This window comes from Mesocricetus auratus, unplaced genomic scaffold, assembly GCF_017639785.1.
Source record: "Mesocricetus auratus isolate SY011 unplaced genomic scaffold, BCM_Maur_2.0 Super-Scaffold_4256, whole genome shotgun sequence".
In the NCBI taxonomy this organism is placed as follows: Eukaryota; Metazoa; Chordata; class Mammalia; order Rodentia; family Cricetidae; genus Mesocricetus; species Mesocricetus auratus.
The window spans coordinates 20769978-20788712 of record NW_024429182.1 but is presented as its reverse complement, the minus strand read 5'-3'; the positions used below and the strand labels follow the sequence as shown (position 1 = coordinate 20788712).

General features: G+C 44.3%; 1 protein-coding gene across 1 annotated transcript in view; it reads left to right on the top strand.

Annotated features, from left to right (window-relative positions):
• Positions 1-18384, top strand: part of Entpd1 (ectonucleoside triphosphate diphosphohydrolase 1) — a 76164-nt gene extending 57780 nt beyond the window's left edge. Inside the window, exons 5-10 of the mRNA XM_013118072.3 lie at positions 1794-1953; positions 3095-3334; positions 4290-4550; positions 10381-10500; positions 13029-13166; positions 15112-18384. Coding sequence (XP_012973526.1) covers positions 1794-1953; positions 3095-3334; positions 4290-4550; positions 10381-10500; positions 13029-13166; positions 15112-15318 — 1126 coding nt within the window. The 3' untranslated portion in view covers positions 15319-18384. The remainder of the gene's footprint in view (positions 1-1793; positions 1954-3094; positions 3335-4289; positions 4551-10380; positions 10501-13028; positions 13167-15111) is intronic.
• Positions 18385-18735: the final 351 nt, after the last annotated feature.

The following is an 18735-nucleotide window of genomic DNA, read 5'->3' as shown; positions in this document are numbered from 1 at the left end:
CCCCCCCCCATTATAGAGTACTACGAGTTAGAGGCAGTGTAGGATGTCTAGAGTTAACGGGACTTATAGCTACCTCACACACCAAATCCCATGATACGAAATAAATTTTATTAAGTGTATGTAATGATAAATTTTAAGTATCTCCCTTGAGGAAGTCGAAGAGGACAGTGTATTGGAGAGAAAGATTAAGAACGTGCAATCTTAGATTTGGGGCTGAAGAAAGAATCAATGTCTGGGAGGAAGAAGACCCACTAATATCCCAAGACAAGTAATTGCAGCTAGTGAAGCTTGGTTGGTCACCCCATTAGTATCTGCGTGAATTGTTTACACCTTCTTCCATTCATCCAGGGTATCGTGAGTGCCTGCCTACTCTGTGCACAATCTGTGAGTAGGTGACTCGGCCCTCAAGGAAGTCAGACTTCCATCCAGGGCGACCGTCATTTGAGGAATAGGCAAAGCTGCTGAGGGAGCGCTTGGCCTGGCTCAGGATGGAAGGTGGTCAGAAAGGCCTGCCATAGCAGGGCTGTATGAGCTGTATCAGCAAGGAGGGGCGGGGCGGGGCGGGGAGTGGGGGAGGGAAGGAAGGGCAGTGCTGCCAAAGCCCAGCATCCATTCAGCTAGGCATCTATTCAGCACCTATTATGTGCCAGGGATGGTTTTAAGTGCTGCGGGTAAGGTATCAAACAAAACACAGCTCCTGACTTCATGAGTTTGTGCTCTAGCGGATGTGCAAAGAGGGGGAAATGAGAGAGACCAGGGCAGAGGCAAGGATCCTCACAGAACTGTCATATGCAGAAGCGTCTGCATAGAAAGGAGGTGGGCGGAGCAGTAAAATACTAATAGAAGCTTGTGTTCTCAGCACTGTGCTAAGAACTTGACATGCATTCATCTAGTCAAGGCCACTATGAAGCAGAGACACTAATTAACCAGAGAAAGAAGCTGCAGTTTAGAAATGTTGTCACTCACCTGAGGCCACATGGCTGGAAAGTGGCAGAACTAGGGCAGTGAGTGGCAGGACCTAGACCAGAAAGTGCCTTCTGGACCATGCCAGGAAGGTTGGAGAACTGAGATGCTGTTGAAGGATGTAACACAGTTGTTGGTACTAAAGGGTGGCCTGGAGCAGAAAGGCTTGGGGAATTATGTCTATGTGAGCCGTAGCTGGAAGGTGCACTCTCTCACTCAGGGTTCTTAGGGGTTTCAGACTGGGTCTTGGGCACAATCACATCTTCATGTGACAACCCTGAAGACTTCCTTTAGGTCTCAACGTTTCAAACAGACCTGATAACTGGGTGATAACTAGAGGAAGATTCTCCCAGGCTGGCTTCGGGGGAATTTGGGCATCAGTTACCATTTCTACAGCTCTAACTGACACCCCTCAGAGTCTAAAGTATAAGCAAGCAAGGACTAAAAGCAGTACATACCCTCTCTCAATATGGCCAGACAACAGCAAGCCACCACCACAGCCATTTTAAACCCTCTGATACTTTTTGAGCTAGGGAGCAATGTCAAACTGGTACTTTGAAAAGATACATCTACTCAATGACTGGAGGATTTGGATTTGGAGTGGCAGAGCCAAAAGGATTATAGCTCCTGTACAAGCTACGCACAGCTCCTGTGCAAGCCATATACAGCTCCTGTGCAAGCCATGCATAGCTCCTGTGCAAGCCATGCGCAGCTCCTATGCAAGCCATGCGCAGGACCCTTCTGTCTCCCATTCCAGTGTGTTGTTTTCCCTAGCTGAAATGGGTAGGTGTGACAACAAAACCAATAACCTCACCTCTTCTTTTGTGTAGAATGGAAAGTGAACAGTCGGCAGACAGGGTCCTGGCTGCAGTGTCAAGAAGCCTCAGCAGCTACCCCTTTGACTTCCAGGGTGCCAAGATCATCACTGGCCAAGAGGAAGGTGCCTATGGGTGGATTACTATCAACTACCTACTGGGAAGATTCACCCAGGTAAATACCTCACACCAACAAGGTGGTTCCTACGGGGTCAATGCCATTGTTGTCTTAGGCAGTATTTGGGTCTTTAGCAAAATGAAGGATGGGCAGACAAAAGGGTGAGTGAACGAATGAACGAACAAATGACTCTTACATTTGCAGCCATCACTAGAGGTATATTTACTTTACTGCTACTACTGGAGAGTATTGAAGCTGTGTCTTAATCCCAGGGAGACACAGAGGAAATTAAAATCTATTTTCAAGTTTTTATTTTTATTTTTAAAAAATGTGTGTATGATGTGTCTCTGTGTGGGTACATGCACATGGGCGTAAGTGCTTTCGGAGGTCAGAAGAGTCTGTTGGATCTCCTGGAACTGGAGTTACACACAGTTGTGAGCCTCCCTATGTTAGGAAACACATTGAAGTCCTCGGCAAGGGCAGTATGTGCACTAAGTCACTGAGTTCTTCAGCCCCCACATCTATTTCATTTAAAATAATTTTAATCTTATTTAAGACTCACTGGGCGTTGGTGGCGCACACCTTTAATCCCAGGACTCGGGCGGCAGAAGCAGGCGGATCTATATGTGTTAAGAGGCCAGCCTGGTCTACAGAGTGAGTTCCAGGACAGCCTCCAAAACAATATAGAAAAACCCTGCCTTGAAAAACCAAAAACAAACAAACAAAAAGACTCACTGGGCAGAGACTGAGTGAGACTGAGGCAGGAGAATTGCAAGCTGGAGCCCAGCCTGAGCAACATAATAAGAACAGGTTTAAAACAAAACAAACTGAGGCAGTAGTTGCTAAGTAGGGAGTACTTAGTGCCCTTCCTGTGGTGTAGCTCAACTCTCAGGACACCCACCCACAGCACATTGTCACCCCTCTTAGCAGCCCCTCCCCATAGTGATGCTTAAACTAGAATCTTTTCTGGCCCAGGGAATTAGCTGGTGACTGAGTAAGCCTTTGCTCTTGCTTGTGAGCCACGGTTTTCCTGGTCTACACTGCTGTTCTCTGAGCTTAGTCCTCAAAGCCCTCTTGCTGGCTATCAATCTGGTAAAGATTCGGGACCCAGAGTGGTCTTTGCCCCCTCTCTGACCCTGGTCCTCCATCTTTAGGAGATAGGATGTCCAGAGACTGCCAGCACTGTCCTTTCTTTCAGAAACCGAGTTGGCTAAACCTCATCTCCACAGACCACCAGAAACAGGAAACCTTCGGTGCTTTGGATCTCGGTGGCGCCTCTACACAAATCACCTTCGTGCCCCTAAACAGCACTATAGAGGCCCCAGAAAACTCTCTGCAATTTCGCCTCTATGGTGAGGACTACACTGTGTACACACACAGCTTCCTGTGCTATGGGAAGGACCAGGCGCTCTGGCAGAAACTAGCCAAGGACATTCAGGCAAGTGCAACTGAATTCAATTCTGCCCCCCCACATCTGGTCCTCAGCCCCACATCCTGTTATTCCCCCTTTATAATTGAGTAATTGGTCTGAAGCTGATCATTGCTCTTTCCCACCCTTCTCAGGCAGGACACCAAACTACATCTGGTGGACCCCTGTGAATGGTTCCATCCAGACATCCCTCCCATGCTTGTTTACTGCACTGTCTCCAAGGACATCACTCAGGTCTTTTCTTGGGAATTAATTTCTGGCCTCAGTGGTGTTGATAGTGCAAGTTACATGCAAGAGTATTTTTGGGGGTAGGAGTGGCCATTTCTAAGTTTGTCTACACGATTTTTTAATCAGAGAGAGAAAAACACTGCAGGGAAAATACAGAATTTGTCCATCCACACTTTAAAGATTGTCCCCAGATGTTTTCTGCGTTTTCAACTCAAGAATAAATACTTGATGTAATGAGAGTACCGGACACACCCTGGCTGTCACATCCAGCTGTCCCGTCTCTCAGAAAGGACAGTCCTCCACTCCTCTTCATGCACTTTCTTGTCCCTAAAACCACCATCAAGGCTGCCATCTTGAAGCAGGTGTAATTGAGAGGTGCCCCCACACCTCAAAGTCCACGTGACTCTTACCCACTGCAGCCTCTCTTGTTTCTTGGGGATTCAGTCTATTTTTCTTCGCTGGGATAAAAGCCTAGAGGCACCTCCCACTCCTGGAGCTCCCAATCTGCTTGGGGAGGAAAAGGGACAGCATGCAGACACAGCTCGACCCAGGCTGGAGACACTGGACGCTTGTCCTCGTGAACCTGCTCCTTATCTGTGTGCGTAGCACACAGGACCTAGTCTATAAACCTCCTTTAAAAAAAGCTTATTCTCCAGGGTGACAGAGGCAGGACAGGGTCATGGGGATGCCATTCTGGGTATGATCTTTTTGGCATTCAAATGCTTCTTCCATTTAGGTTTCAAGTGGCGGGACTCTCAGGGACCCATGCTTTCACCCGGGATACAAGAAGGTGGTGAATGTTAGTGAACTCTACGGCACCCCCTGCACCAAGAGATTTAAAAAGAAGCTACCATTTGATCAGTTTCAAATCCAGGGCACTGGAAACTACACACAGTGCCAACAGAGCATCCGCCAGCTCTTCAACAACAGCTACTGCCCTTACTCCCAGTGTGCCTTCAATGGTGTCTTTTTGCCCCCTCTCCATGGGAGTTTTGGGGTAAGTTTGTGAAACGAGGAACTATACTGGTTAGAGTGCTTTGGGTTACAAGTTGTAAAAGATGTGCCTATAAAGTATTTAAATAATTTAAACTTCTTTTCTTACACATAATAATGTCTTGATACAACTCAGGGTTTGTTGCTTGGCCTAAATAACTTGTCAGTATTTAGGATCACCTTCTCCGTTATCTTCTTGGTTTTGTCATGGTGCTAAGAGTGTGGCTACTGCTCCAAGTATCACATCTTCACCAGCCAGGTCCAGGTAGGAAAGAGAATGATGGCCAGATCTTTCTCTTCTGTTGGCCAGACCTTGAGAAATGCACATCTTGAAGCCATCTGATAAAGGGAATTAATAGCATGTTTGCCTTAGGTTAACTATTGTTTGTTTCTTCTGCCTGGGTAAAATGAGGGTTCCATAAGCAAGGAAGGCAGAGGCTAGCTGCGGGATATACACCCTCAGAGTTGGCTGCAAGGAGTGGGCTGCAACCTGGCTGGCTCTTAGTGCTGAGCACGCAGATAAGGGTGTCCGAGTAGCAGCAGCCGTGGGACAACTCCACTGGGGGATTCCTTCTCTAAGAAACATTGAGGAAGCAGAAAATCCAGAACCACCAAGGGAAGACTTAAATAAGTGCCCGTTTCATTAATAATAGTAAATAAGCATCCCTCAAAGTTTGGAGGACTGGGGGATTAGTGGCTCCTGACTTCTCATTCCTTCTAGTCCTGATCACTCCAGAACAGGATAAAGTGCCAGTGCTGAGAGGAAGAGATGCCCCTTGACCTGTTCATTGTTCACACTGCCTGTGTGTTTCCTGAGAGCGAGCCTGACTGTAACCACAGTTCAGAAGTACATTGCAGGGGTTACCTACCATCCACCAGTGCAAACCAACTGCAAAGCAATGGTTCCAGACTCATCCGTTGTCATCCTTTCTCCCTTTCCAGAAAGCAGAACAGATGACAAGGGGAGGTTCAGTTTTGCCTGTGGACCTCACGTGAAGGGGCTTTATGTGTTTGTGAGGTCTGCATGCCCAATCTAATGTCACAGAAAGAGCTCCGGGGAGAAAGCACAGACCCGACTGAACCCCTGCTCTGTGAATTGTAGGTGCTCTCAGTTCGAGTGGCCTTAGAAGAAACAGTGGGAAGAGCCATGGACCCAGGTCTGCCTTGTGGCAAGACCACAGCTTTCCCTTTTGCAGGCTCCTGGGATGGGTGCAGCGCCAGCAATGACTGCTGAGTATCATTTCAGCTGTTGGTATCATTTCCAACCCGAAACCTGGCTTGGGTGCCGTGTGACTGAACTGGTACTGGCTTCCTGCCATAGGGCTTTTGGGGAACCCAGGGACCTTCCCTGGCTTGAGAGGAACTTTCAGAAGAGGAAGAAAGGAGACACAAGAGGGAGGCACACGGCTAAGGTCTCTGGAGCCAGCTAAGGACTTTTTCATTCTAGTTGGAGCTAGGAAGGATAAATTTAAGGAAATGAGCGGTCTCCTGCCGGGAAGAATGCATTCCTGTCCTTTCTAGAGCCAGTGAGCCCAGAGTTGTGCAGCGCAGAGCATCTGTGGAGAAGGAGGCTGTGCTGCAATTGCAGTCAGCCTGGTGCTCTGTGTCCCACCCTGTGAGTGCGGCACTAATATCAGCCCGTGTTCTCTAGTCTGGCTGCGCTGTGGCCTTGGCATCTACATCGAATCTAATGTCAAAGCAAAGTAGAAACATCAAGAGGAGAGAGAGAACATCTGTTGAGAATTATTTATGAGGTAATTTAGAAATTGCTTCTTAAGAACGCATTGTACAACTTTACAAAAACAAGGAAGAGCAGAAATAGAGAAGTATAACAAAAACACATGTAAAACGCTTTACATACATGTGTGTGCTCTGCTGGCCAGTGAGCAACACGGTTGAAAAACCACAGAAAACAATTTAAAAATCACTTAAGAACTTATTAATGGGTGCTTTTTAATTTTGAATCAGGGATTTATGAAGCTGTCCAGGCAGGCCTTCTCTTGCAAACCTCCTGCCTCCAACTCCCAAGTAGCCAGTTGGGATGATAGACATTTGCCACCAGATGTCCCTTTCCACCTCCTCCTCTTCCTTTCCCCTTTGTCCTCCTTTTCCTCCTCCTTTGAAAGAAGTCAGTTTTGTAAATATTTATTACAAATTTAAAAAATGAAGTTCTCAAAGAATCTGAATGTGACAGACATGAAACAATCTAATATTTTTTTAAGGTACAGTGAGAAAATCAATGCTTACAAAGACACATTTGTTGTTAACAAACACAGACATCCTTAGGAAAATGTCCAAAGCCCCACACTGCCCAGATAATGCTGTTCTCCTTATCTGGTCAAGGGACAAAATCCAACAGCTAAGATCGCAGCTTCACTCTCCCTTGGTTTTCTACTGCCAAGACTTCATGCTCACCCTCTGCGGTTGGACTGTTGGATGGTGGATAAGACTGGCTGGCACTTACTCAGCTGTACCCCTGCCCAGTCTCCGTATGCATGGATCCTCAGCTGTCAGATCAGCTGCTTTTGTCTCTTTGCCATCTGTGGTTCTGAGATATCCGGGCACCTGTGTTAATGGTTGAAATGAAGTGATACTGACCTGGCGGGGGCGTGCTGGCCTTGGGGTGCATCTGGATTTTCTTATCAGTTTTGCTGCTGCCCACTCTGCTTGTGTCTGGTGAGAAGGTTTCTGCTGAGTGGTGACCTGTGCCCACATCCCCCATAGAGATTCTGCCACACCGGTCTACTCTGCAGTCCTGCACCCAGGCTATCACATTCCCACTTATTCCCACATGGGGTTGACTCCTGTGGTCAGTGTCCATAGACTCTCCATAAGAAATAAAGCAGGGGCTGGAGAGATGGCTCAGAGGTTAAGAGCACTGGGTACTCTTCCAGAGGTTCTGAGTTCAATTCCCAGCAACCACATGATGGCTCACAACCATCTGTAATGAGATCTGGTGCCCTCTTCTGGTGTGAAAGCATACATGCAGGCAGAATATTGTATACATGATAAATAAATAAATCTAAAACAGGAAGAAAGAAAGAAAGAAAGAAAGAAAGAAAGAAAGAAAGAAAGAAAGAAAGAAAGAAAAAGAAAGCAGAAACCCATGTGCTGCAGGGCTAGCCTGTCCTCCAGGAGCACTTTTCAACGTCTTCCCTGCTTATTCCCCGCAGTTCTTTTGGGGACAGTGTGGAGCAACCCTGTTATGTGATGCATCTAATTGCTATCTGCTGCATGTTTCCTGCACTGAGATGGACTGCAGCAGAGCTGCTGCCTGTGCACCCTTTTCTCCTCCAGCAACATGAAGATCCACACTCTGTCTGTCTGTCTGAACACTGATGAGTTACCTGCTGGGTTGTTATCTTTGGTGGCATAATCTTGGTGTTACTCGCTTCTGCTGATGATGTCATACCCATTTATTACTTGGAACCATTTTATTGTTAGAGTCTTTCACAATGTCCTTTTTGGCCACTGGCTGCCACCACCACTGATATGAAGCTACCGGAGCCAGAACACCCTGAGTGTTGGTTTAGAGGGCAGTGGTGGCTTTGGGGTCTTTGCTGCATTGCTCATGATGGCCATGATGACAGACAGTCGGGTGTCTCTGAAGTCTATTCTCTGTTCTTGCTACTGACTAGACTTTGAGCTCCCCGAAAACTTAACTGCTAGTAATATATTGCTGTTGACTAGAAACATTGCAAATGACCTTGACAGTCGAGTAAAAAATAGTTTCTATGTTATACATTGTGGTACCCATGCCACAAGCAAGTCCAAGATATCAGGAAAAGAAAGACAAGACATCCAGCTGTTTGTACTAAGAGAATGCATGTGCTGCCTTTATTGCCAGGAGAGAGACAGAAAGAGAGGGGAGAGAGAGGGAGGGAGGGAGGGAGGGTGGGAAGGGGAGAGAGAGAGTCTATATTGCAAGTGTTGAGAGGTCTCTCTCTTGTAGGGAGGGAGCAGTCTTATAAACAGGCTTACAGCACAGTGGAAAAACCCCAGGTGGAAGAGAGCGTGTTTTCCTCCTGCCAGTACTAGAAAACAGAAAGCACTTGGACTGGAAAACAAGTTGCACTTGTAGGCTGGCCAGCAACTCACAGAGACCCAGTGGGGCTGGGGCCCAACAATACATATTACATGCAGTAGAAATATGCAGGAACAACAAGAGATAGCTTTTTACTGCAATACAAACTGCACTAAAAAGATAAGTAGTTCATGAGAAGAACAAAAATGTGGTGTGGCATGTCTGTCAACCAGAGGTTTGCAACACTGGAGCTCACCATAAAGCAACACAAAGGACCATACAGTGGTCACACTGGGGCAGTGACTCGGGCATTATGCCTTGATACTGCACCATTTAAGTTTCCCTTGAATGTTAATGGTGTCCTATAGTGTTACACATCAATGTTGGTGTGCATAAAATTTGGTCTTTTCTCTTAGGTTTATCTGTGTTTTGTGGTAGTAAATGATGAAATAGCTTCAAAATCCACAATGCCCCACAGTCTGAAAGTCTGAGATCTGAGATTCAGATTTCAGAATGCTGTCATTTGACTGCTGAACACCCTTCAAAGGTCATAGGGTGGAGGTCCTTGGAGGGGATGATCAGACCCCATTCCCTTTCCTGTCTTCGTTTCTATGAGAACAACCACACACACACACACACACACATACACACACACACACACACACACACACACACACACACACACACACACACAGGCCATTCCAGGTGTGCCACCATCTCAGCAGACTCAAAGGCCATTGGTACTTTTGTGACTGGTTCATTTCACTTAGCATAATGTCTTCAACAGTTCAGTCTTGCTTAACCATTCAAGGAACCACAAACTTGTGAAGAATTTGATGAAAACTAAGGATCTTCCAATTAGAACAATGGACATCAAGAAGTAAACTGAAAAATCAGCATAAAATTTATTATACAGTCCCTTGTGGTGGATCCATGATCCCCAGTTTATGGGCCTGTGTCCTACACTAAAAAGTACATGGAGAATAGAGATTGAAGTCCAAACCTGAACTTAACTAAGCAGGACAGTGTCTAGCAGTGAACACTCTTACAGGCACCGAGAGCCAAGTCCACATAAAAGTTTGGAAGGCAGATTCAGACATAAATGCCCAGACATGTGAGTCCAGTCCTGATACCACCCCTACCTCTATAATGCTTCCTGCTGAGGCAGAGCCAACCTAATCCCTAGTGTTTGGTAGGCAGACAAGCAATTTGGAATGAATGAGCAAGACAGAATGCAGGAGCGGGTAGGGATGTGTCAGTCGGTCAGTCTGGGGGCAAGAGCCTGATCCCAGCCAGATGTGAGGCCTGTTTCTGTTTCCACAAATGTGCTTACCACAGCTTCATCTAAAGAATGCCAATGCCCCCTCAGTGTATTTTGGCTGTGCCTTTTTATTGGTTTATGGACAAATTTGACATTGAGTTCACTTGCATTGTTTTCTTAGAAAGCTGGTAAAAGTAGATTGTCAGCTGTATCAACTGCTTAGACTGGAAATGCAAGAAAATTTGAGGTTAAAAAATGAAAAGATATCTCATTGCATCCAAATGGACCATGTGTTATCCAAATGGACTAGTGCACATAGTTACTTGTTTTTGTAAATTAGGTATGTGTTCTTTAGAAACCAAGTATTTAAAATTATGCATCTTTAAGAAACTTCCACTGGGTTTATCTTATATGAAATTGAAACACACCATGAGACTGCCAATAGAGGCTCCCTTGTTGTTAGAGCAGGACCTGAGCTCTGGAAGGGTCCGGGGTGACGTGTCCCTATGTGTTGGACACAGCCTGACACTCTGCACTCTGCTCCCACAGGCATTTTCAGCTTTCTACTTTGTGATGGATTTTTTTAAGAAGATGGCAAAAGACAGTGTCTCCTCTCCGGAAAAGATGACGGAGACCTTAAAAATTTTTTGCTCAAAGCCTTGGGAGGAGGTAAGTGACCAGAAAACACAACTGTGAAGTTGACCCTGTACCCGCAATGTCATAGAGAGTGTGAATCTGCCCATGACATAATGCTGAGTTGGCAAAGGCCCAGCAAATGTGTTAGAGAAGGCCAGAGAGTGGGCCTAGGAATGCCTTTACCACCATTCCCTGATAATTTATAATGGTTTAAGCAACATCCTACATTTCTTACTTAACACACGGTTTTGTAACAAGCAGCTGCTTGCATGGGTAACCTCTCTCTAACTCAGCCATTGCTGCTTCAGTTCGGTTGTCATGGGATACAGGATGGCTACCATGGCCTTCACAGTTAAGGTCAAAAAAAGGAAGAAGCAGATATATCTATCCTTTCATAGATGAAAAAGACCATAGATGACTCATCAAAGATAAAGTCATCCCTTTATTTTTTAAAAGTGGGCTTTTCTATTCTTTTATTTTTGGTTGATGCATTTTATGGTATACAATACGATATTTCAATATTACATGTGCATTATGCACATATCATATCAGAATAATGGTCATAATTATCATGTCTGGCTGTTCGCTCAGAATGTACACGCAGTATTGATCATCAGTGGAAAGAGCGGGCACATTTGTCTCAGTCCTGAGTACATAGGCAATGCTTTCAGCTTTTCTCCATTGAATAAAATGTTGACTGTGGCTTGGTGGTAAGCAGCGGTCATGTGCTGGGATATGTCTTTCAATTCCTTCAGGACTCTATCAGAAGGAATGAAATGTAATACTTTATCCAAAGGTTTTTATGTATCTGTTAAGATGATTGTGTGGGGTTTTTTGTGCTTGGTTTTGTTTATATTCTGTATTACACTTACTGATTTACATATGTTGGACCATTCTCACACCTCTAGAATGAAACCAAACTTGATCGTGGTACATGATTTTTGCAGTGTTTTATAGAATTTGATTTGCAAGGAAAGCCATATGATGAATTCTACTAAACCTTTAAGGAAGATCCAACGGCAGCACTGCATACAATAAACAGGAAGTGATACTTCCAGACTCATTCTGCAAATTCAGTATGACACCGATATCAGAACTAGATAGAGAAATAGGAAGGCAGGAGAGGGAGGTGCCAATTTTCTTGATGAACATAGGTGCAAAAACTGTTCAGCTTTTCCTTCATTCGGTGTGATATTGGCTGCTGGTTTGCCTTAGAGCTGTCTTTATTCTTTGTTACATTGGGATCTATTCCCTGTATACCTGATTTGTTAAGAGTTTTATTGTGAGGAAATATTGTATCTTATAGAATGTTTTCCCCTGCATTTAGTAGATCACAGTCTGAAAGGGTTTACCAATGGCACATTTCGTTTGATGGGCAAGCTCTTGAAAGCAATGAGGCAAGGAAATCTTACATCTAGAATGTTCAGCGTGCTTCTGAGTGTACAGCACATGTTTGACAGGTGGCGGTTGTCTCTTACCCCACAGTGGCCAGAAGGAAAGGCCCCTCTGAGAAAGACAGCATTAGACAGACCCACGTGCTGAGCTGGTGGTGTCCTGGCCACCTGCTCTCTTGGTAGGAAGGGGGCCAGGCAAGCTGTGAGCTTTTTGGCTCTGTTTCCAGCAGCTGGAGTGGGTAAGGTTAAGGAGTGGCAGGCAGCTCTTACTCTAGAGAACAGGATGGATGAAAAGACTGCTTTGTATAATGTAGATGTGGAAGGGAGATTAAGAGCTGAAGACAGACGGCAGGATGTCAGCATGCTCAGTGTTGGTTAGCAGGAGGCTTCTGAAGGCATCTTCCAAGACTGTTTTTGTAAAACGACTCTGTGTGTGTGTGTGTGTGTGTGTGTGTGTGTGTGTGTGTGTGTGGTGTATATGTGTGTGTGTGTGTGATACAGACAGACAGACAGACAGAGACAGAGACAGACAAAGAGACAGAGAGAGAATCAGGTGAAAATGCAGGTCCTGAGTTGGTACCCCTGGGGTGAAGAATGATGCCTTCCTAAGGGGTGCTGATGCTGTCTGTCATCCCAGGGCTAACCTGAATGTAAGTCTTTGTTGGGCATTATTTCCTTAAGATGCCTGTAGAGGCTCTGCACTAATGACTAGGTGAACAGAATGTAAAACACTCTGATTAAACAGAGACCGATGGACTTCCTTCAGATGATGCTTTCACAGCTTCTAATGAACACAATTGATAAGTTACTCCAAGCATAAGGGATGGAATGAGATGCTGAACCTGTTTCTGAAACTCCTAGACAGAAGGAAGGAAGGAAGGAAGGAAGGAAGGAAGGAAGGAAGGAAGGAAGGAAGGAACTATCTTTTCCCTAGAATACTTGCTGTTCTCACTGAGAACCCTGAGGAGGAAAACTTTGGGAGACTCTAACTGAAAACCCTGTTCCCTCTAAGGACTGAAGCACCACCCCACAGCCTGTGAGAGAGCCTGACTCTTAGACCCGAGTGAGCTGGGGACTCCCTGGTCTCTTTATTGCATCTAATAGTGAAAATGAGCCACAGAGTGGGGCCTGTTCTACAGGTTTGATATTTCCTTCTTTGACTTCTAGGTGAAAACCGCTCACCCTACAGTAAAGGAGAAGTACCTGAATGAGTACTGCTTCTCGGGTGCTTACATCCTTACCCTCCTTCTGCAAGGCTATAACTTCACAGGCAATTCCTGGGACCAGATTCATTTTATGGGCAAGGTAATGGGAATCTGTTGGGGGTGTAAAAGTTGGGTGGAAGTTGGCGACAAAGTCATTTTGAACTTGGAAAAGGTGGGAGTCCAAGTCAGGTTTTGACTTGATGTCTGCCCCACCACCATCCCCACCAGCTGGCACTGGTGTAAGCCCTTCTGGAAACAGCAGGCAGCCATAGGCTGTCTCTAATGATTGGATGCACAGTCTACATTTCACCTTTCTGCACACATAGCTGTAAGTGGTTCTCAAAGTCAGTTTATTCATTTACTAGTATTTCATTAGTCACTGTCCTGACTTCAGAATTCCCCGAATGCATCATGGTTTCTCATCAGCCTTGCTAATGGGCTCATTCTTGGCAGCCTGGCCTAGAGTGAGATCTAGGAAATAACCTCCCTGCTGTGCTTTGCCACAGCGCCACCTGCAGGCTTCCAGGAATAAAGAAGCAAGCAGCTTTGCAACACTACCATCCCTACCCCAGCATCCCCGCTTGAAGGGAAATACCACAGGATTCTCTGTGTTGCTAGCCCCATGACTGCTAATGCCTAAAATATTTTACCACCTTTTAAAATACAGTGATCTCAGATGAGCCAAAACATAAAATCAGGACTATGGCAGCTCTAGGGATACTCATATAATAATAATAATAATACTGTCTTCCTTAGGGAACTTGCTCATTCAAACGAATCTTTTCCTTACTCTAACATCCCAGGCTTCCTTCCATTATATAAGTCTATTTCATTTGTTAGAAGGATCTAACAATTAAATTCGGTTGATACAGAAGGTAGTGTTGATTTATATTCTTGGAATGCTACTGCATGATCTGATGGCTCTAAGTCTGGGTGATGACTCCCCTAAATCTCAAGACTTCTTTGACATGTGCAGTCAGATAAGGTGTCCATCCCACAATGAGAGGGAAAATAGTCCTCTTACACATTAGTGTCAACCTGGGTTATGGTTTGGAAGAAAGGGGTATTGTAAGGAGATTTTTCTTTATATGTCCTGAAAGCCTTAAGGATGTACACATCATTTTCTCCAGTCATTCCATTATTTGGATATTAAGTGATTGGTTAAAATGGGTGAAAAAGCAGCCCATGCTGGACGTGATCCAGAAATATGTTAAGACACTGGAGATAAAGTATTACTAACCGAGTTATTCTGAATATATTTTTATTTACTTACTTATTTTGTAAAAACAACAGCAACATGTTCACAGAGGACCAGAAGGAAATGTCACAAAGAAAAGACATCAGCAAGTCCTGAGTGGCACTGTGTGCTTGCTAACTTCTCTATGTCATCATGAACAGATCTTGTGATAAAATCTTTCCAAACCTATTGGTACAATATCACCTATATTACTGTAAGCTCTCAGTGACTGGAAATTATTTTTTCCAAAGGTTAGAAGGTCAGAGAACACCTTATAACTTAATAAGAATTGTTTACTAGCAGCGAGGCGCAGCCTTCCAACTTCATAAAATTGACTTGCTGGAATTATTTCTCCAAGTTTTCCCTCATTAAGCCCTGGGTCTGGGTCACTTCTCGGGCCTGGCAAGGATGTAAAAGGCTAGAGCCAATTATTATTCCCTCATCTTTTTGCCTATTTCCTGTCATCTCTCACTTAGTTCCCCAACTCATGAAATAGAAAGAATGCAGACCTCTCATGGTCTCTTCGAATTAAGTGTTCCCAGGCAGGTGAGCTGGATAGGCATTTCAGTAAACTTTCTAAACTTCTAGAATATATTGGTGAGGCTCCAAACTCTATTTTAATCATTTGCTTGGATCCCCCCCCTACACACACACCATTCCCAATGTAGCATATAAAGTTAATCTGTTGTGTCAACTGCACAAGGTGTTCTCTTCCTATTGGCTGCTCAGTTCATGGGTATGGTTACATGAATACTACACATCATCTTTTTGGACCATGAACAACAAGATTTTTTCCTATTGTTTTCAGATCAAGGACAGCAATGCAGGGTGGACTTTGGGCTACATGCTGAACTTGACCAACATGATCCCAGCTGAACAGCCGCTATCCCCACCTCTCCCTCACTCCACCTACATCGCCCTCATGGTTATCTTCTCCCTGATCTTGGTGGCTGTGGTCATCATTGGCCTGTTAATCTGTAGCAAGCCTTCGTGTTTCTGGAAAGAAGCGGTATAGCAGCAGCAGCCGAAATTTGCTGTCTGGAGTGAGAAAGCAGCTTGCCCAGGGAGCCTGTTCCTCCCTGCAGGGGAGTCCCTGCTTCCCGGGGACAGTCTCAACCAGCATGAAGCATCGGAGGCTTTTGCTGAAGGCTTTCCTTGGGGACAGTTCCTCTGCTGCAGTGACTTCCTGGTGATACTTTCTTGTCATTCCCAGCTGCCTTCCTTCTCCTTTGTCCTCTGTGCTTCTGATCATGACTTTCATGGTCTGTGCTTCAAAAAAGAACAGTATCAACTTTGTCTCAAAGAACTAAGAATCCCAAGTTCCACAATGCCCAATGTGAGCTGGCGGTCATAGCTTTGGGAACTCACCCTCCCCCACCTCCTAAGAAAGCCATGCAGTGCCTTTGGAGCGAGGAGACACAAGCCTGCCCTTTGGATAGGAGAATTTTCTAAAGTAGGGAATTATGTGCTAAAGCCAAAGAGTTTTTTGCAAAGGAGCCTATGTGCCTGTGCAGCCAATGTGATTCATCATCTGCTGAAAATAAGATGGAAACACATTGTATATTCCTGCATGATGCCGAAATGCTCTCAAGTAGAACACACCGGCCAGGGGTTTTGAAAAGCAGATGCACACATAGGCATTTAGGGGCTACTATGTGACAGTAGTGAATGTGCTAGGAAGAATATTACAGCTACCACTCAGGACTGGGAAAATATCCCCTCTAATGCATCTTTTAGAGTTTGTGGTTTTTATGTTAAAATACACATAACACAAATTTCACCATATTTACATTCCACTCAGTACAACTGAATGGCATTTAGTACATTTACAATGTTATACAATTATCACTACTTTCAAGATTTTGTTTCTAATTGTGTGTGTATGATGGGTCTGTGCGCATGAGTGCAGTTAACATGGTGGCCAGAGGAGGGTGTCAATCCCTTAGAACTGGAATTGTGAGCTGTCCAGTGTGGGTGCTAGAATTCAAACAGATCCTCTGCAAGAACAATGTGTGCTCTTAACCTCTGAACCGCCTCTCCAGGCCCTGTGCTACAATTTTATAACGGTCTATAACCAAGAGGTTGCCTGGGGACAAGACCATACATGAGTTTTCTCAAACCACAAACCATTCCATTGATCACTAAGTAGACTCTGATCCACAGAGAGGCTCACTGGGTTTGAGAGCCACACCATATCTTATTGTCCCAAGACTGAATTTAGTGAAGGGTGGCAGACTTTTGCCCTGTTGGGGTATTTACATTTCAAGTGTTACTACCCCTCTGCCATGCAACACATGCCTTATTTCCGTATTTCATGGAGTGTTTCATGGGTAACAAATAAGTGATTATGGACTTTTATTCTGGAAAAGTGGAGAGATCTTGTACCTTTCCTATGAGTATTGTTGCAATAATTAGCTGCTGAGCAGACTTGAGCAGTGATGTATTCTCACCCTATACCCAAGCTGTCTGTCCATCTCTGATCTGGGTACTGGACACTCAGAAAGGAAAGTTTCCCATAAACTAGAAGCTAAATGCCCCCATATCTCTTGGGTAGTCAAGTCATCTTTCTTTTTTATGAGTCTCTTCTGTTGTTCACAGTTGAATGTGCAGCTGCCATTAACCATTGACTGAGCATCCGTGGTTATGTTCTGTGCTTAGATGCATTGTGTTCATCTTCCCATTCTATTCTCACAACAGTCAGAAGAAGGTGGCTTTTACCACTCCCAATGCTCATGATAGAGCATGTTCAAACTCACATCTGCCTCAAGACTACCTTTTTTTCTTTTGTTTTTGTTGTTATTGTTTTGTTTTGTTTTATTTTTGGCTTTTCAAGACATGATTTCTCTGTGTAGCCCTGGCTGTCCTAGAACTCATTTATCTGAAGACCAGGCTAGCCTCGAACTCAGATCTCCACCTGCTCTTGCCTCCTTGGGATTAAAGGCGTGGGCTACTACAACTGGCCATGTTTTCTCCTTTTTAACACTCACTGCCACCAGCACTGCCAATATGTTGGAATTCAAAACAACAAGTTTCCTTCAAAGAACAAAAATCACATTTTTGTCTTGTTTTCCAGATTCAAAATAATAATAATAATGGAGACAATTAGATACAACCTAATCTCAGTTTCATTGGAGGGAACGTTAATCTAGGGATCTTCTTTGGGTCCTTCTGTGTGGAGCAGACCAAATAAAATGAGTCACTATTAATTAATTTTAATATTGGATTGCCCACTCATTGGCTATAGTTAATTATTATTCATCTCTAGATTTTCACTCAGTATTCAGAATCTGTTCTTCTAACCCTGTTCCTTTGCAAGGTAGTGATTTTTTTCTATGAACCTACAAGAGCAGAAATGGGTTCATCTGATATAAATAAAAACATGAAACTATAGAGCTAGGTTTTGCATGTGTGTGCACATGGGTGTGTATGGGAGAAAAAAGTTTCAATTCGTCTAAATAAGTAAGAAATATAACATGATATACACAAAAGATTCAAAAGTACATTTCATTTTAGTGTTTTGTTAGTCAAGATCCATACAGGAAAGAGGTGGTATACTCCAACATGGGAACCAAGTAGAGTTTTAAAAAGAGGCTAAACTTAAAATATTCTCGTTTCAATAATCAATGTAAAATTATTCATATATGGTTTCAAAATCCAAAGCTTCCAAAATCTGTTGTGTGTATTGCATTCACACCATAGGCCACATTTTAGGTGCCCAACACTAGCTACCTCTTGGCATATTGGCACATTTGGAAATACTTCTGAAGCTTACAAGGTAGGTAAGAGATAAGCTCTCATTGACTTTTCCTTAGGGAGCATTACACAAGTAGGTTAGGTAGACTAAAACATCCCTGCCATTCTCTCATTACACATAGACATGAATGTTATTCCTAAACAAGCTGTTTAGATCCCAACCGAGCATTTTACTATGTTCCTATGGCTTTGCTGTCTTTGTGTAACAAGTGGGCCAAGACTTGTGATGTGAGCTGGTTCAAAGGTAATTCTTCATGTTCACATTTCTCAAAATGTAAATTTGAATGTCAAAATAAAATCAAAGATCCTCTTTAAAACTTTCCAAAAAGTCTTATGTGTGTGGGTATTTTGTCCTCATATTGTATCTGTGCCCCACATTCATGTAATGCCCAATGAGGCCAGAAGAGGGCATTGGATCCCCTGAAATTGGTGTTTCAGGTGGTTTTGACCCACCATGTTGATGCTATGAATCTAACCTGGGTCCTCTGGAATAACATCCAGTGCTAGTAACCACTAAGCCTGTGTATTGTAGCCCACGCCTTTGATCCCAGCACTGGGGAAGCAGAGGCTGGTGTACCTCTATGAGTTTGAGGCCAGCCTGGTCTACATAGTGAGTTCAACTGGGGCTATGTAGAGAGACCTTGTCTCAAAACAAGACAAAAACAAAGTAAAAATGATA